We start from the raw sequence: 12,527 nt of genomic DNA, 5'->3' as shown, positions 1-12,527 counted from the left end.
CTGAACTCATGAATGGGTTTGAGTTCCATCTGGCAATATCTGCAACTTTCCTTTTTGATAAAGCCTATAGTTAGGGATGACTCAGGTGATCCTGAAACATCCCATAGTTAAGCTGCTATAGGCTTAGACTGCTGGGGGACCTCATCTGTCACACCTTTCCTCACTTTGCTCTCTTTTCCCCCTGTTTAATTTCTCAAATGATATTATGTACATGTGACATTATTGTGGTTATTAACTTGTGTTTCCCTGTTCTGACAGGTATCTTTTGAATGGTGTTTTTTCCCCCTCTTTTCTGTCTTCTCAAACCCGAGCTGGTTGAGGCGGATGGCCACCCTTCCTGAGTCAGGTTCTGCCAGAGGTTTCTTCCTGTTAAAAGGGAGCCGTTCCTTTCCACAGTCGCCACAGGCACGCTCAGGACGGGAGATTGGACTGAAGACAAGTTTCGGTGCAATCTGTTGGTTTCCTTAGCTTGGATATTGTTTTTGAATTGGCTCTATAAGAATTTATTGGATTATTTTTAAATTAATTTATTGGATTTCATTGGATTATGATTACAATGAATTGAATTCCAATTGGCTTGAATTGGACATTTGTTGTAATTTGGCGCTACATAAATAAAACTGAATTGAATTGAATTGAACTTTGACAGCTCTAATATACAAATATTTCCATAAAATAACCGACTGCAACACTTTCTGAAAAAAAAACCTTGCAGAGAGACATAAAGAGGTCACTAGGTATCTAGGGTAACCTAGATAAACAGTGAGTCACTGGAAATATTTAAATGTTGGTATACAGGCATACATACAGAAATTGTTATTTTTTTAAAGTTCACAGAACAGCATCATAGAGAGGATCTTGTTAAGTGTCTAATTACTCTCAGGTCAGTGAATCCTTTGTTAAAATCTGATACTGATATTTTTCGTGAAACAAAGCCTTTGTGAGAAAGCATTATTAATTTGACATGACATTTCGCAAACTAGGATAATTATATTTTTCTCACAGAGTGACTCATCCTCTCTACCTGCCTCCTCCATCACTGCCATTTTGTTAATCATTTTCTGTGTGCGTGAGTGTGTGAAATTACACTTACTGTGCTGGTTGGAAATTATCATATTAAAATATTTTAAACTCTGTACCTTATCTCCTTTCACAGTGTAAACTGTTATCATGGCTGAGAAATGTCATCACAAGAGTGTGACTATGTACATTGAGCAATTGAGAGGTATAAATGCTGGATGTACTATTAATTCCTGTCAGTTAACATTTTACTAGTTGCAACTGATGTTTGAAACAGACTATGAAACATAAATGATTCAGTTGAGAAAGTAAAGGGAAGTTTGTTTCTTTGGAAGACAATTTTGAAAAGTATTTCCCTAAATGTTGATTTTTGGTGGATTCTGGGGAAATAAATCAGCTGCTGGATATTTTGTGAATACCAGCTTATACTGTATATACAATACATAATATTATTTATTTAACCATAACCTGCTGGGAAAAATGATTTTTCTTTCATCTTCAGTATTATCTTGTGTTAATGTACACACAATGACATTGTGAGATGACACAAGCTGGATTTTAGTCTGAATAGAATAGAATAGAAAAATACTTTATTCAAATTTGTCAAGGAGCTCAAAAAAATATTTACAATGACAACAACAACAATACTACTAGTACTACTACTACTACTAATAATAAAAATAATCAATGACTAAATAAATAAATTTGAGAAGAACATGTCAGCAGTCACTCTTAAAAAGCCTTATGGCTGTGGGACAAAGGACCTCCTGAACCTCTCAGTCCTGCAGTGCAGTGAGATGAGCCTCTCACTGCAGCTGCTTCCCTGTCCTGCCAGGATGCTGTGGAGAGGATGTTTATTATTTTCCAAAACAGAATATAATTTCCTCCTCATCCGTTGCTCCACCACAGCACTGAGAACTGGCTTTATTCACTAGTTTGTCCAGGCGCCTATAGTTTTTGTCTGTAGTGCAATTCCCCAAGCAGACAGCAGCATAGAACAGTGCACTCTCAATGATAGTGTGATAAAACATGCATATCATATCACTACAGACATTGAAGGACCTCAGGAAGAAAAGATGACTCTGGCCCCTCCTGTACACTGTTTCTATGTTGGCAGACCACTCCAGTTTATTATCCAACACCACCCCCAGGTATTTGCAGGTCTGAACTGTCTCTATCTCCCCTCCATCAATGCAGACTGACTGGTATGGAGTTTTAGATCTCTTGAAGTCCACCACCAGCTCTTTGGTCTTCTTAGTGTTCAGGAGCAAACAGATCTTTTTGGTCCAGCCATAGGACTCCACAAGGTCCCTGTACGCCTTCTCCTGTCCACCGAATACAGAATACGTCTATATGTGGCAGGACTCTGAGTTGTACCTGAAGTCTGATGTGTACAGGGTGAAAAGAACCGGAGCCAAACAGTACCCTGCAGAGCCCTAATACTGCATTCCAGTGTTCCAGAAACACATCTCCCCATCCTGACATACTGTGGTCTGGCAGTCAGATAGTCTATTATCCATGATGTCAGTGAGGGGGCCACACCCACACCTAGAAGCTTATCTTTCAGTATGGGAAGCTGTATGGTGCTGAAGGCACTGGAGAAGTCATAGAACATGATTCTCACATATGAACCAGGCACATCCAGATGCAGCATGTACAGAATTGCGTCTTCCACTCCTATGTGTTTCTGGTAGGCAAACTGGAGGGGGTCAAGATCCTGAGCAACCTGCAATCTCATGCGGCGAACAAGGAGTCTCTCCAAGGTCTTCATGATATGAGATGTCCAAGTCACCGGTCTGTAGTCATTCAGCTACACCGGTTGCCCTAATTTGTATGAGACAAGAAGTTTTTCACAGCACTGGGACTTTTTCCATCTGAAGGTTCATATTGAGCCTATGAAGAGGGACTGCTATTTGACCAGCACAGTCCCTCAGAAGCCTTGGACAGACTCCATCTGGGCCTGCAGCCCTCCCTGACTGAAGTCTCCTGAGCTCAGCTCCAACCTCCTCTATAGTTAGACACAGATGTTGCAGCAGAGAGATGGCAACAGGGTGTAGCTGGACAGAGGAGGGCTAGTGGCGGGAGTTGCTGCAGAGGTAAAGGTCCAGCTGAACTGAGGAGGCCAGGCGGTGGGAGCAGCCACAGATGTGAAGGTGCAGCTGGATTCAGGAGGCCTGGCAGTGGAAGTTGCTGCAGAGGTGGATATGCAGCTGGGCTCAGGATGCCTGGTGGTGGAAGCTGCCGCAGAGGTGGAGATGCAGTCAGGCGGAGGAGGAGGCTTGGTGATGCGAGCTGCCATTGAGGTGGAAGTACAGCTGGGCAGTAAAAGCAGTGTGGAGGAAGCAGCAGCAGAGGTAGAAAAAGCCACACTATCAAACCTGTTGAAATAATAGTTAAAAGTATTGAAGTATACTGCTTGTTAGTTCTTCAAAGGTGGAAATACACAAGTGTGCTTTTGTTCTGCTGAATGTGTATTTGCATGGTAACAATATTCTGCCACTCTAAATAGCCTGACAACTCTTTTCTTTAGCCACTGTGAACAGTTGCTCTGGGGTGTCAGTGATTATATGTGTGGCGTCCATTGTGCTATCCACAATGAAGGTTAAAAGTCTATCATGCAAAGAAGAAGCCATAATTCAATTCAATTCAATTTTATTTATATAGCACCAAATTACAACAATTGTCATCTCAAGGCACTTAAATGATATAGTCCAATTCAAGCCAATTGGAATTAAATTCATTGTAATCATAATCCAATTCATTCATATAGAGCCAATTAAAAAAATAATATCCTAGCTAAGGAAACCAACAGATTGCACCGAAACTTATCTTCAGTCCAATCTCCCGTCCTGAGCATGCCTGTGGCGACTGTGGAAAGGAACGACTCCCTTTTAACAGGAAGAAACCTCTGGCAGAACCAGACTCAGGAAGGGTGGCCATCCGCCTCGACCAGCTGGGGTTTTAGAAGACAGAAAAGAGGGAAAAGAGGGGGGAAAAACACCATAACACCATTCAAAGGATACCTGTTGGAACAGTTCATAACCACAATAATGTCACATTATTTGAAAAATTAAACAGGGGGGAAAAGCGAGCAAAGTGAGGAAAGGTGTGACAGATGGGGTCCCCCAGCAGTCTAAGCCTATAGTAGCTAAACTATGGGATGTTTCAGGATTACCTGAGCCATCCCTAACTATAAGCTTTATCAAAAAGGAAAGTTTTAAGCCTAATCTTAAAAGTGGAAAGTGTGTCTGCTTCCCGGACATTTACTGGCAGTTTAGTCCACAACAGAGGGGCCTTTGAAGGCTCTACCTCCCATAATGTGAACCTGATCCAGAAACAGTGCCATCTTATCTAGACCAAAGCTTAAAGTGCACTGAGGCAAAGTGGAAAACTGTTCTGTGGTCAGATGGATTGCAATTTCAAAATCCTTTTGGACTGTGCAACCTCTGGAACTCTGCAACATTCCGTTTGACAGTAGAAGAATGTACACTGGAAGAGTTGTTTCCTGGGAAGAGTTCTTAATCCAAGTGTAGCTGGATTGAAATGAATTAACAACTTTATAAAAATGTCTATTATGTTAATAATTTGTGTGTATATGCACTGATGTGGCCTTGCATACATTTACGCACGATGAATATCGTAGAAAAATCATCTCATCGAAGAAATTTAAAAGGTTTAACATTTCCTTGTCGCAGATATAGAGCACAAATGGGTAAATGCTGCTCTCTAGTGCTATACCGTTGTAAGTGCATCTTAAAACGTCATCATCAGGGTGCTGGAATCTTTTACGCATGCGTCACAGGGGAGCATTTCAAACTGGACGGCGGGTGGTTGAAGCCTTCAAAGATTAAAAAAAAAACACAAAAGTTCCTTGCTAAGAATTTTACCAACAGTCTTAAGAAGATGACTAGCACTTTGAAAGGGATCACTCTCAAAGGCAGCGCAGAGCTGGTGGCTGAGTTTTTCTGTAAGTATTCATTTTAATTTCTTTCCGTAGCTCATTGCCAACGTTTTAGGCAGGCATACCATGCTAATATGCTATTCGACTTGCCTTAAGTAGCTTCGGTACATTTATCATGACAAGCGAAGCTCTGTGGAGTATGAAAAAAGTAAATCAAATATTTGGTTGAAAAGATGTAAATGCAAGGCTTTGATCGAATAGATGACTTCTTTAACTCTGTTTATTTTCGTACAATTTTTACTTTTGAGATGGAATGATGTTCACAGTTTTGAGTGCACTGCCCACCATGAACTGTGCTGGCGAGGAAGTCGATCGTAACAAAAGGAGAAGAGGGAAGAATTCACTTTATAGTTAAAAGTATATTATGTTACGTATTATTTCGACTATTATTATGTGTCTTCAGAAAATTGCAGCGTTTCACTAGGGATGTTGGTCACAGTGCGTGAACTTTATATTTTACAAGGACGCATGGTAGCCATTGTAAAATACCGTTTTATGATGCGTTTGTATACTTACCGTAAGTCGTAGATTAATACGCTTCGCTAAAAGCTAGATGTCTCAAATTTGGGTTAGTTGAAAATTGCAATAAAATGATGACACATTTGCAACTAAATACTGTTTACCAGACCATATTTAAACTGGAGCTGCACATGCTAACTTGACACGTATTTATTTTTTTAACTAACACATTGGAACTCTGAATACTCTGAATGTCCCACTCTTCGTTATATTTATCTTTGTTTTTCAGTTTAAATGTGAAGTTTTTAGTCATTTTTTTTTCCGAGTTGCTTTCAGGATTCTTTTTGCTGCTTCTTAGTCAGTCTTACTCCTAATTAACGAGCTACAGTATTGCTACATGTGTTTGACTATCTTATCTGACTCTCTTTCCTTCCCAGCATTTGGCATTAACAGCATCCTCTACCAGCGGGGCATCTATCCTCCAGAGACGTTCACCAGAGTCACCCACTATGACATGAGCCTTCAACTCACCACTGACCCCAAGCTGAAGACCTACCTGACCAATGTGGTGTCTCAACTCAAAGGTAGTCTCTATTCTAATGTCTTGCATTTTAGCCTCCTAAAGCTTAATCAGATGCTGCACTGGGAGGCAACATACTGTAGCTCAAAGTGAAAGTTGTCTTAACTGTATCTTTAAGACCAGAGTTAAACTGGTATGTAATCTAAGCGGTTATGTTTTTTGGGGAGTTTAATTTTTGGTTATAGCCAGTTTTTTTTTTTTTTTAAATAAAGGCTTACTAATAAGCATACTTCTCTCATTTATGACAAGCATGTGTAGGTTACAAAAAAATTAAAAGGCCTATCAGCACTCAGAATCAAGTTTCCTCTTAAGAATTCTTCTTTTATTGTCTGAAATCCCATTGTCAGAGTGAAAAATTTTACATCACACTAGAAAAAAAAAATTATTGTGTTAGTTAAACCAAAAGTGGGCTTTTAAAATGCACATAAACATGTTAATCAGACCAAAATCGTACAAACTTGAGCTTCTCAAAACTGGACAAATCCACCTAGATAATAAGGTTGGGGATTGAATCCACATATACACTCAACTAGACTCACATGGGCCTAACATGTCCAAAGTCCCGATAAAAGCTGCTGACATTCATATTGGTTTCTTTTATCAGATGAATAAATGTGTCAGAAATTATAACTGAAAATCTGCACATTAAGATGATAAATCATTCTGCAGTTGTTTAACGCATTCCCAGACTGTTGATCTACACCAGTGTTTCTCAATTCCGGTCCTCATGACCCACCGTCCTGCATGTTTTCAATGTTTCCCTCCTCCACCACACCTGATTCAAATGAATGGCTCCTTATTAGGCCACTGCAGAGCTTGATGATGAGCTGATCATTTGAATCAGGTGTGGTGGAGGAGGGAAACGTTGAAAATATGCAGGACGGTGGGTCATGAGGACTGGAATTGAGAAACACTGATCTACACTAATAAAATTCTGTTTTTTTACAACCACAGCTTAATCTGAGAAAATGGCCATTCAATATACAGTTTACATACACAGTTAACAGCATTTTGATGTCTGAGATGATTCAGTCAATAACACGATTTCACTCCTGGTTCATCCATACTAGGACAAGGATGGTGATCCAGTTATAGAGTCAAGTTGAGCTGTAAACTATTCATGCACTGGTTTCAGTTACCTGCCCTCTTCCATCACGTATGCAGCAGTGAACAAGCTTGTTGGGGTCTTGGCTCATTAAAAGACTAGAACCAACAAGACAGATCTGGGGCTGTGGGGTGGGAGGTTTTCTGTGAATATGATACTCCTGAGTTTTGTCGCTGTTTTTGTACAAGATGTTTTTTTTTCTGGAAATGAGAAGTGTTCTGGTGGTAACTGCTGCTATCAATCTTTAATTAGGTCACCCACCAGGTCTGAACAGCCCCTTTTTCCTCCACTTTTCTAGCTTGCTGATTACAGATACAAAGTGCATCAATATTAAACCTAGCTTGACTGACTTTACCTGTTCTGCTAAAAATGAGACTTCATTTTGTAGGGCCCAAATAGAATAATTATCCCAACTTGTTCTTGAGTCTATGAAGCATCCAGAAATAGACGATTTGATTTCTTAGCCCAGTGTGGCAGCTTCTTGGTAACAACACAGGGATGAAGGCTATTGCTGTGTTCCATCAGTTTGTTCTTTGTATTGCAGAGTGGCTTTTTGAGTGCACTGTGCAGAAGCTGGTGTTGGTCATCACGTGTCTGGAAACAAACGAGGTGCTGGAGAGATGGCAGTTTGATATAGAGTGTGACAAGTCAGCCAAGGAGAGCAGGTCAGCCCCCCTCTTCTCTGCGAGTCCTTTATTATTAAAACAGTTCAATGGGCATTTGTCACATTTGAAGACTAATCATCCAGAATTCTGTCCTGCATGTGTGTGAGTGTAATGATGCTCAAAATTTTTCACCCTGCCAACAAATACCAGGTGCCAAAATAATAAATGTATGCCAGTGATAAGTGCTGTGTATGTATTAAAGCCTATAGAGCAGCTGCTGGGCGCAGCAAAAGAGAAAGTTTACTAGAGATGGGACTTTTGACGCTAAGACTCTGAAGGCTGTTTTACTCTACTGAAGCTGACTCGCTTGAAACACTGACATTTGAGGCTTATATGCCACAATGAAACACCAAAATGGAGGTGACTGATTCAAACCTTTGGCGTTGTTTCATTCATCATAAGGAGATGCAAAATGCTCTATGTTCCATCCGTGCTTCAAAATATTGGAAAACTTTTACAATGATTCTCAGAATGAAGACACAGCTGCTTAAAACTGAATTTATCCTTTTGTGTTGGCACCAGAATCAACAAGACATGTGAATCGTTTAGAAGTTTGTGACTGCTATAATTACAGCTGACCACTAGATGTCGCTGGTAGGGGTCTATCTTGGAGGCTTTGAAGCTTCTTATCTTTTTTGGATATAATCAGGAAGAAGCCTCAAAAGCTTCACAAGGCTTTATCCACCCATTTCTTTGGTTTACAGGAGACTTAATATGCCAAATCGATTGTATACCATCAGACCTCAGTAGAAATCCAGAAGACTCAGGGCTGAAACTATCTTTTTGCTCTTTGAAAAAAATCCCTCAACATTACTCTTCTTCTACTGGATAATTGTAATATGGCCCTCCTACAGTGTAGAAGGATCTGCTGCTAAGATAGGCATAAACGATTTAATCTAAGGTAATATAGCATAACAATTTAATGAAGATAATGCATTCAAATAGAAACATAGTTCTTCATAATTTTCCTTTTTTTCAGACTTTGGTTTTTGGGTGAGACTCATTGGCAAAAGGAATAAACACCAATGGCATTTTGGGTGTTTGTTAGATTGACTCTTACCCGCAGGACCAAATTCACTTAAATTTGGTTTAGGTTTTTCATTATTAAAAGCATTTTAATAAGGTTCTTAATTACAAAATAAGCTTGGGTTTTACTCCTTTACTGATGATTCCTATAATTATCTTCTGACTGATTTTTAATACCAGTGCTGGGATTTGTCTTGAGCGAACGCTCATTTCTTCATATTCCAAGCAGCCAGACTTTGTTGTAATCTTTTGAAATAGTCTTGGGTATCAGTTCTCCAGGGGCCTCATGTACAAAGACTTGCATGGATGTCCTACTGAAACATGGCGTACAATCAAACCAAAATGCCCTCCAACGTACAAATATATCCGGATGTATCAATGTGTGCGCACGCATGCATCCAAGCACATTTCTTTTGTACATCCCAATCAACGTGGAATTCAGCGCACATGTCGTAGTACCCGACTCCTCCCTGTCCACGCCCCTATTTAGATATGCAAATAATATTTAAATTAGCCCTGCACCTGCGATTCCTCTCTGCACGATCAGAAAATAAAAAAAAAAGAATAAGTAAGACGGGATAAAAGAATAACTTAATGGAAAGCTAGATGGAGGTGCTACTTTCTGAAGTGGAGGCCCGCAAAATTGTCCTCTTTGGCACGCTGTCCTACGATATAAGCAGCAAACGTAACAGGAGTGGGTGGGAGAGCGTGAGCGAGGCCTTTAATGCTGTGGAGTATGAGACACGCACACAAGCAGAGGTGAAAAAGAAGTGGTCCGATATTATGGTGGATGTGAAGCGGAGACTGGCTGCCCATCGCCGAAGTGTGGCCTAAACAGGTGGGGGAGGCTGTTTGAACAGAGAGTCGGCACGGCTACAAGTGACACTGCTCTCTCAGGGGTGGTGGGTGTGGGAGTGTGGGTGGCTCTGATTAAAGGTAAATACCAGTATTTGTGTACTCACAACAAACGTGTTCATACAGCAACCTAGTGCAGAAGTGTTCTGGGGAAAAGGTGAGGCTGATTAAGACATTTCACACTCTACGCACGGGGTTATTAACATTTGCACACAGAGAACGATCAGGGGCTTATTAGAAGGATCTTAAGCTGTAGTTTAACCAGCAAAAAACAGCAAGTTACTAACTTTAACTAACAAAAACTAACAACTATGATGCTGTGAAGACGGGATAGAAATTGGGGGCGCACATGCTCAATGCACTTCATAGGGAATACTATTAGAACAATTACACGAATAAAGTTACCCACCAAGAAGCCACCCATCGCGCACAGTGCCAGCTTGGTCTGTTCCCAACAATTTTGTTACTGAATGTATGAATCGTGCGTTTGAACCAGGCCACCCCACAAAGCATTTGCGCATCACATACGATCTGTACATTGATGGAATGAAAATTTTTCCTGTTGATATACAAATTCATCATGTGATGGCGCTTTTATAGCACTGTGTGTGCAGTCGATCGCTCCGATTACATTAGGAAAGCTGGCTCTGCTTCAAATTATGCTTCAATGTTGGCCTGTTCAACTGCATTGTGGGAATTTGATATACCTGCTGAGATGCAGATAATTCCGTCCCACTTGGCTCGGGGTCGATTGGCACAGTCCCAATCGGTTGGCCAGCTCCCTCTGGAATGCCCCGGTTGCTTAAACCCCAGTGTGCACGCCACCTGTGCGCGACAGCGCATGGCCCCTCGCTGTGTTGCGCTCCAGCGCCGGCGGCAGCTCTGCGCACAGTTCCAGGAGGATTGCCCTCAAAACGGCTGATGAGCCAGTTGTCTTCCAACACGGCTAAAGCAGCCATTGTATTTAATAGTATGCACTGCACCACTTTGCACATACTTTTATATCCACTAGTGTAATTGCAAACACATGGGTGTGCTAATTGTTCTTCAGTGTTAATTGTCCATGTGTCACAAACGTGCAAATCACTCATTCTGAGGACAAATTGTGTTGACATTTATTTATTATAACAGTTTCCCAACATCACCTCTAAGTGTCGCCAAAGAATCAACAGTTGTAGAAAAGTGCGTACGACAGCCCTGAAGTGTGCGTGAGGCACAGCACATTTCCACGGTCATTTCGCTCTTGATACATCTGATCGTTGACGTGAAAAAGTGTGTGCGCCACTTTTTTGTGCGTACGTACCCTTTGTACATGAGGCCCCAGGTTTTTGAAGGTTTTTCCTTTTTGACTGTTCCTAAAGACTGCTTACAGAAGTAATAGAAGCTTGATGGTGCAAGTTGTGTTGAAGAATAAAGGTGCTCATACCAAATATTGATTTTCAAGCTCATTAGAATTGTACAAACTGTCTGTGCATACACTGTATTTCAATTTATGTTTGCATGTTTTAGTAAATCGTTGCATTATTCTGGAAATATATAAAGAAATGAGGAGTGGCTCAAAACCTCCCAGTACTGTGTGTTCAGAACTATCTTTTCACTGTTTAACAGCTAATTTTGTGTATTAAGTGAGTTGTCATATGTTCTTCAGTGCTCCCAGAGAGAAGTCCATTAAAACCATTCAGGATGAGATCCGATCTGTCATTAGACAGGTAACAGCCACAGTTACTTTCCTGCCGCTGCTGGAGACACCATGTGAGTAACTTCACTGTTTCTCTTTGCACTGACCCTTTTATACAAATAGTAGTAATAATTGTAGTTTGGTAGTTTCAGTTGTGGATTAGGGTCGTATCAACTGACTGTAAAATAATCAGTTCTGATCTTCCTTCTCCCCTGCAGGTGCGTTTGACCTGCTGGTCTATACAGACAAGGACTTGGTGGTTCCAGAGAAGTGGGAGGAGTCTGGGCCACAGATCATCGACCAATCGGAGGAAGTGCGTTTACGCTCCTTTACCACCTCCATCCACAAAGTGAACAGCATGGTGGCATACAAGAGGACCGACTCAGTTTAAGCCTCCAAGCAACACAAGCTGTAGATAGCACCAACCACTGCCACTTATAAAAACCAGTATATTTATCAGTGCCCTGTCGTACCTCACTGCCTGTATACAGAGGATCTGCTTCTCTTTCTTGAACTTCACTTCATCTAATTTGTCAGAGAATGATTTGATGAAATTCTGCTCCGTCTACACTGATGTAAATATTTCTCATAACCATTTGTCTGTTAGAAACAACTTTCTTTTCTTTACTGTCCCTGTTTCTGAAGTTTCTTTCAGTCTCTGTTTTAGAACATAGTTGTTGAAAAGTGCAACTTTTAAAAATGACAAGAAATAAATTCCTTTTGCTTTTCCCTAGTAGTATCTACTTATCCTTTAGTGTTTTTTGACCAGATGGTGACAGTATAACATACAACTTACACAGACTTAACACTTGGCACAATACAGAACAATCCACTGGGAGAATTCTTTTATCAGGCAAACTTTTTACTTGGCTCACTGTGTATAATGGTGTGGACAGATGCAGATGAGCAACACCTCCTTCATAACGGTGCCGTATCAGTACATTACATTTCATCACCTGCAGAACGTGTATGTGCAAACAAACACTCAGAGACTGAAGCAGTAAGGACATACAAGTTTTTAAAAGCACAAAGATCAGGCCACGGCACATGTACAGTCCTGTAGGGATAAAGGTAAAAAACAACTGCAGATATGGATGAGCTCTCTGAGAAAGTGTATTTACAAATATGGTGTCATTAAGATGGGACTGCTGTACCCGTTTGTTGCTCCGAGGTGGCAT

General features: G+C 40.8%; 1 protein-coding gene across 1 annotated transcript; it reads left to right on the top strand.

The window, feature by feature from the left end:
* Window positions 1–4,846: 4,846 nt before the first annotated feature.
* Window positions 4,847–12,078, top strand: mad2l1 (MAD2 mitotic arrest deficient-like 1 (yeast)). Its single transcript, XM_072376983.1, has 5 exons — window positions 4,847–4,987; window positions 5,878–6,024; window positions 7,670–7,790; window positions 11,320–11,423; window positions 11,568–12,078. Exons 1-5 carry the CDS (start codon window positions 4,924–4,926, stop codon window positions 11,738–11,740), a joined length of 609 nt encoding a protein of 202 aa, XP_072233084.1. The 5' UTR covers window positions 4,847–4,923; the 3' UTR covers window positions 11,741–12,078.
* The last annotated feature ends 449 nt before the right edge of the window (window positions 12,079–12,527 follow it).

This window comes from Leuresthes tenuis, unplaced genomic scaffold (assembly GCF_036924035.1).
Source record: "Leuresthes tenuis unplaced genomic scaffold, fLeuTen1.0.hap1 SCAF_22, whole genome shotgun sequence".
Taxonomy (NCBI): Eukaryota; Metazoa; Chordata; class Actinopteri; order Atheriniformes; family Atherinopsidae; genus Leuresthes; species Leuresthes tenuis.
The sequence above is the reverse complement of the archived record's forward strand: the minus strand, read 5'-3'. Positions and strand labels throughout refer to the sequence as shown.

Excerpts from the sequence above, each read along its gene's own strand:
- mad2l1 (XM_072376983.1), top strand. The coding sequence starts at position 4,924 with ATGACTAGCACTTTGAAAGGGATCACTCTCAAAGGCAGCGCAGAGCTG. Across the intron at positions 4,988-5,877 it reads GCTGGTGGCTGAGTTTTTCT|CATTTGGCATTAACAGCATC; the intron begins GTAAGTATTCAT and ends TTTCCTTCCCAG. Across the intron at positions 6,025-7,669 it reads TGTGGTGTCTCAACTCAAAG|AGTGGCTTTTTGAGTGCACT; the intron begins GTAGTCTCTATT and ends TTTGTATTGCAG.